The sequence below is a fragment of the Rattus norvegicus genome, chromosome 8 (assembly GCF_036323735.1).
Source record: "Rattus norvegicus strain BN/NHsdMcwi chromosome 8, GRCr8, whole genome shotgun sequence".
NCBI classification, from domain to species: domain Eukaryota; kingdom Metazoa; phylum Chordata; class Mammalia; order Rodentia; family Muridae; genus Rattus; species Rattus norvegicus.
The window spans coordinates 55,121,548-55,127,947 of NC_086026.1; the positions used below are offsets into that span (position 1 = coordinate 55,121,548).

General features: G+C 51.5%; 1 protein-coding gene across 1 annotated transcript; it reads right to left on the reverse strand.

The window, feature by feature from the left end:
* Positions 1-99: 99 nt before the first annotated feature.
* Positions 100-5,574, reverse strand: Tagln (transgelin). Its single transcript, NM_031549.2, is given in 5 exon segments — positions 100-637; positions 959-1,061; positions 1,430-1,607; positions 1,710-1,901; positions 5,535-5,574. Coding segments are annotated over 4 exon segments (606 nt in total). The 5' UTR covers positions 1,890-1,901; positions 5,535-5,574; the 3' UTR covers positions 100-492.
* Positions 5,575-6,400: the final 826 nt, after the last annotated feature.

The window sequence follows — 6,400 nt, forward strand, 5'->3', positions numbered from 1 at the left end:
GCGGTCAGGAACACGTGACCCCATATGCTCCCACCCTCAGGGTTCCTGGAATGCTAACAGGAGTGACAAACCAAACTGCCAGCCAGGCCTGAGAAAAGATGGAGATATATGTATATGTATATATTTTTTTCCTTTTTGAATTTCAACCCAAAAAATATTCCAGAAAAAGATGTAGAGGCAGGGTCTCTTTCAAAGGACATTGGCTTCCAAGGACAGTGGGCTGGCCTACAGTCAGGCTACCTCAGCCCACTTCTCCCTGCTTACTCCAGGATGGGGGAAACGGTAGAGGTGGGGGGACAGCTGGGAACAGGGGCCAGGACAGTGGTGGCTCTGGGGTAAGAAGCGGGGCTGAGGCTGAGGATAGGTGGGAGCTGCCCATGTGCAGTCATCTTTGCCCAGTGACACCTCAAAGCTGTCCGGGCTAAGAACCTATATAGGCGTGGGTGAGGCAGGCTAAGCAGGATGCTGCAGCTCAGAGCTGGCCTTCCCTTTCTAACTGATGATCTGCCGGGGTCGCCCATAGCCTGTCATGCCAGCCTGTGAGGCCCCTCTGTTGCTGCCCATTTGAAGGCCAATGACGTGCTTCCCCTCCTGCAGTTGACTGTCTGTGAACTCCCTCTTATGCTCCTGGGCTTTCCTAGAAGAAAAGGAACCAGGGTAAGGCTTGCTATAACTTAGTGTTCTCCGTTTCCTGATCCCTGTTACTTCTATGTCCATCTCCCTTCCCTTCTCTTTGTCTTCTCTTTTTTTTCCCCTGAGTTTTTCTGGCCCCAGGAATTAGGGAACCTGATGGAACACATGCTGGTTAAAAAAAAAAAAGAGTGCAGAAGTAAGACTTCATTTTCCCCAGTCCAACACCCTTACTTGGGACATTTCTGGCTCTGCTATACCTGATCTTTACCACAGCTGACCAGCCCAGGCCACCCCAACCCCACAAAGAGACCCAGTGGGCACATACTTCATAAACCAGTTGGGATCTCCACGGTAGTGTCCATCGTTCTTGGTCACGGCCAAACTGCCCAAAGCCATTACAGTCCTCTGCACTGCTGCCATATCTTTTCCTATGAGAAGAGTGGCCGGGGAACCAATTTCAGAACCATATAGGCAATACCTGCCCAGACTCAGAAATAGTCAAACCAAGAACAAGTGGCACCAAATCAAGAGGGTTCAAGAGACCCTATCTAACCCTAGTGAGTATGGTGTGGCATATATTTTACATGCATACATTTCTAGGGTCCAACATAGGCCCTTGTACATAGGAGGAAAATGCTGTCCCACCAAGCTGGTCCCCTGATTTGTGCTCTCTTGGCATATCCCATTCCTGCTCTGCACACATGAACAACTGGTTGTGGCTTTTGATACTCCCTCTCCTCGCCTGATAATCTTACTCTCCGCTGGCCCACTGACACCAGCCCTTTTTCCTCTGTACCTTCAAAGAGGTCAACAGTCTGGAACATGTCAGTCTTCGTGACTCCATAATCCTCAGCTGCCTTCAAGAATTGAGCCACCTGTTCCATCTGCTTGAAGACCATGGAGGGCGGGTTCTCAGGCACCTTCACTGGCTTGGATCCCTCGGGGTACAGGCTGTTCACCAACTTGCTCAGAATCTGACAGGTACAGAACACAGCTGAACACTCAGCTCAGGGGTTTGTCTCAGTTTGTAAGGTGGCATACACGTCCCTAGACCCCCTTCGCAGGGTTCCACTCACCACGCCATTCTTCAGCCACACCTGGAAGCCCAGGCGCCCACGATCTGGACGGCCCACATCAGGGCCACACTGCATTACAATCCACTCCACTAGCCGCTCCTCCAGCTCCTCATCATACTTCTTCTCAATCTTGGACTGCACTTCACGGCTCATGCCATAGGATGGACCCTTGTTGGCCATGTTGAGGCAGAACTAAAGCAAAGTGTGGAGAAAAGAAAGCCAGGGGGGTTGGGGATTTAGCTCAGTGGTAGAGCGCTTGCCTAGCAAGCACAAGGCCCTGGGTTCGGTCCCCAGCTCCAAAAAAAAAGAAAGAAAGAAAAAGAAGAAAGCCATGGAATTGCTTTACTTCATGTATATTAATCAGGCCTTTCCCTCTGAAGGGTTCCCAGCTACCCTGGACACCACAGCATGATCTATACCAGCTTTATCCACTTACTGCAGAGAGCCCTCTGTACCTGGGCCTCAAGGAACAAGGTCTTAGATATCGGTCGGTCCAGAGCAAGAGTCTGTCAACTTTTTATGTGAAAGACCAGGGTAAATATTTTAGACTCTGCAGACCATATGGCCTCTATTATTGTGGGAAAATAGCCCAGCTGATACATAACCAATGTGTGCCAATAACATTTTGTTTATTAAAGCAGACATCAGGCTGCATTTGGCCTGTGAACAATTGTGACAACCCCTGGCCTAGAGCCAGCCATACCTCCCTTCTTCCCTCCTTTCCCCAGTCCCTCTCCTCATTGCTTTCTGCAGTACCAGTGGAACCCAGGGCTGCACATAGAGAGGGAAGTTGGACCTTTTATAGGGTGTCTGGTTTTGTTAGGTTTTTTACCCCAAGAAGGGGTTTAACTGTGGCCTTGGCTGTCCTAGAACTCTCCTGCAGACTAGGCTGGCCTTCAACTCACACAGATCTGCCTGTCTCTGCCTTTTGAGTGCTAAAATTAAAGGTGTGTGCTACCAAAGTCTGGCTTGTTTATAGTACAGGAAGGCCTTGAACTTGGGATATTCCTACTTTAGACTTTGGAGTAGTTGAAATTAAAGCCCTTTGTCACCTGGGCTGGCTATTGAGAGCATTCATTCTTTGCCAAGATTAGCCAGAAAAGTACTAGTGAGGTCTTCCAGAAGCCACATTGTCCCCCACATTCAGCCAGCAAATATATTTGTCTAGCTACCAGTTGCCACCAAATCTTTACCCTCTGACCCAGAAGCTGGAAGAGCAAAGTTCATTCCCCCAAAGTGCTCTGACAAGACCTGACAAAGCCACCAGAGTCCAAGGGTTCTCACAAAGCAGCTGCATTCGCAGGGAGACTGAAATGAAAGCGCTGTCGTGCCCACGTCAACCAGCTCTGGCTGTCGTGCAGTTAGAAGAACCATGCAGTCAGAGCCTTCCAGGGATGTCCCAGGGCCAAGGATCTGCCAGCCAGAGCATGGGAGCCTGGCCTATATGTCAGCTGTCGCCTCAAAGGCCTATCTCTGCCCAGCAGCTCTCTGTGGACCCAGACATGGAGGAGGAAGGCTGCAGGAGCAAAGCAGGCCAGTAGGTCCCTGGGTAGATACAGGCATGGCTGACTCAGTCGTCAGGGGATACCCTGAGTGGGATGTCATCTGTCTGAAGTGTCTGAAGAACTTTGCAAATCAACCCCTGTTTCTGAGAGGTCATAGGTTGGGAGAAAAATTGTATGAGCATGGAGCAGTTGGCAGGCTCTGCCACCTCCTTCCCATGAAAGTGGGACCTTCTTCACGTCAGAGCTGTGGAGGTGGTAGGAGTGGAGCGAATGTTACCACGTGGCTGTGGTCCCGGGCCAGCTATTAGACTCTGAACATCTTGATGGCCTTTCCCCTGTGCTGTCAACACTCTTCAGTAATGAGCTCTCTGCTTGAGAAGTGGGCTAACTGTCTACTCAGAAAGCTGGGAAGATGCAGTCTGTGAACTATAGCACACATGACCTTAACAGAGCTCTTTGAGATTGGGAGGTGGGGGGGAGCGCTGCTCTAACCAGTGAGTTTACACAGTAAACTGATCTTCCCTTCTCCAGTTCCTACCCCCTTCTCCAAAGCTTTCCCTGAGCCCAGCACCAACTTTGAGAGAAAAAGAAACAAAAAAAAAAACAGAAGACCTGTTGAAATGACAGCCCTGGAGGCATCTCACTTCCCTGATGTGAAGGAGAGGGGAATCTCACAGGGCTTTCTGAGCATCTGCACTCAGCTGGTGCTGGAGGACTCAAAAGCCTGGTTTCTGTTGGAAAGTTGTCAACAGCCATGTCCCTCCCACACCCCACTGTGTGGCCTGCCGCCCACCAGTAACTGCTGGGCCAAGGAACCATAAAAACCACAAAACAAATGGAGCCAGGTAAGTGTGGTGCCCCTTCCTCCTAGCCTCCACTCAGCCTGTCTCTACCACTTCCCTCTCCCAGCCAGTTTCAAGCACCTTACAGTTCCCATCAATTCCTGACCATGTTTGCTTCAACTGGCCACTAGAGGAAAAGATGGGAGAGGACTGTCCTCACATGCACTTTTCAGTCTCCAAGAAGTTCTGAACAGACAATATCAACTGCAGGACCAAGAACAAGCCATAGTGACAAGAGCTCACACTGCAGCCCTGACATCTGTTAGGTCTGGGTCTGAGCATGCCCTCAGGATTACATGTGCCCCTCACTATTCCACCCAGCACTGCCCTTCTTCCCTGTCTCTCCTAGTGAAGAGTATGAAGTAGAAAGTCCAGAGAAGTCTCTGAGAAGAGGCCAGGAGAGCAAATAAAAATATGATATATGTGTCCAAATGCCATGATGAAATGTATTACTTTGTATGCACACACACACACACACACACACACACACACACACACACACACACACACACACACGGGGGTGGGGGGTATCAGGTTCTCATCTCAGAGGCACCGGGGAGAGGAGAGGGATATGAAGGTGGTAGTTCGGCAGCCCACCAGGGTATTTCTAGACAGAAGCTCCGGTACAGAACAGCTGCATGATACACAGTTGGATGCCTGTGGCCATGACTCCAGTCAGTGGAGAGGGTAGGCAGTGGAAAGGGGCCTCCACCTAGAAGGTGCTCTGAAGAACAAGCAGAACCAGGGTATATCTGCCTGCGGCACCCCAGCCCACAAGTCAGCAGTGCCCTCACCTAAATTCCAGGGACCCAGAAGAGCAGTCCTATTACATACTGACATCCTTTAAATAGCCCCAAGGGGAACCACCGAGACCCTTTAGAAGGAATGGGGTCCCAGGGCTGCCCAGTCTCAGTTCCAAAGCTCCTCCACCTGTCACCTATCTGCCTACAGTGGGCTGACCTCCTATTTTCAGACTCTGGCCAGAGCTGCCATGGAAAAGCAGGCCCTGTCGCAGACTCATCTGAAGCATTAAACTTGTGTGGTAGAGAGAGTGCGTGTCTGCCGTACATAGTACCCTGAGGTTTGATCACTGGTACTACCAACAAGATCTTCAGTCCTCTACTGTCGGGGGTGGGGGTTGCACAGGCCCTGGGGACCATCAGGGTATTGCTTTCTAGAACTCAGACCCTCATCTTGGAGATGCTGAGATGGAGTTGGTCCCTTGGCCTTATTCAGCACCTCTTTGGGTCTAACACGCAGCCCATAGGTGGGCGAGTGACTGAAATGCAAGCCTCCCTCTCACCCCATTTGATTCTTCTGCCCCAGTCAAGTCACCCTAGGCATTTTAACCAGACTTTTTGCCTACTCAGAGACCCAATTCCACCCAGCAAGCTAGAGGAGACTGGAGGACCCCCCAGCTGAACCCCCAGCGTTGCCTAATAACACACAACCCTGCTGCTCCCGTTGCTCCCACTTACAAGGCTTGGTCGTTTGTGGGCTGGAAGGAGAGTAGCGTTGCTGTCTGGGCTGGTGCAGACGGGCTGGGGCGCCGGCTGGGTGAGGGGTTTAAAGGCCTCCGAGGCAGTGATGTCACCTCTCTGCCTGCCCACTGGCGCCCCTCCTGCCCATGGAAGTCTGCTTGGCTTCCCACACCACCCCACCCGCCCCAGCTGCCCCACTCACTCCACACAGGCTCCATATTTGGGGAAAGACACCAAGTTGGAGCAGTCTGTCGGGGGCAGCCCGAGACATTCTCTGCATGCTTTGGAGATGCTGCGGGGTTGGGGCGGGGCGGTGCTGAGGGTGGCGGGAAAAACCTTTTATGGGCAGGACCACGAAAACCTTCCTTGCTGCCCCGACTTGGGTCTGCTTTTCAATGAGAAAGAAAGGAGGAGGTGCTCTAGAGAATTTGGCCCGACAGAGAAACGTCTTAGGAGCTTGCAGGGGACAAACAAACCACCTTTTTGAAAGGCTTTAAAATCCAGTTGGTGGAAACTAGTCTCCACTGCAGCCTGGCTGCACACCAGGCACTAAGCAAAGGCCTTCCTTTCACACTCAGAGCTGTTAAGAGGTAGGAGTTACCAGCCCCTTTGACAGCTGTGAAAACTGAGGTTCAGAGTGGTAGAACTTGGGTATGACTGCCCACTGGTAGGGGACAGTTCTACTTGGAGCTTCACTAGGGGGTGACTTGCTCAGCGGCAAGTCAACCCTGGCCCCATCTAGAGCACAGTGACAACGGGAGGATGTTTAAGGCCTGGCAAAGCTGAAGACACAAGGGTAAGAAAGAGGACTAGGGGGCTGGAGAGATGGTTCAGTGGTTAAGAGCACTGTCTGCTCTTCCAGA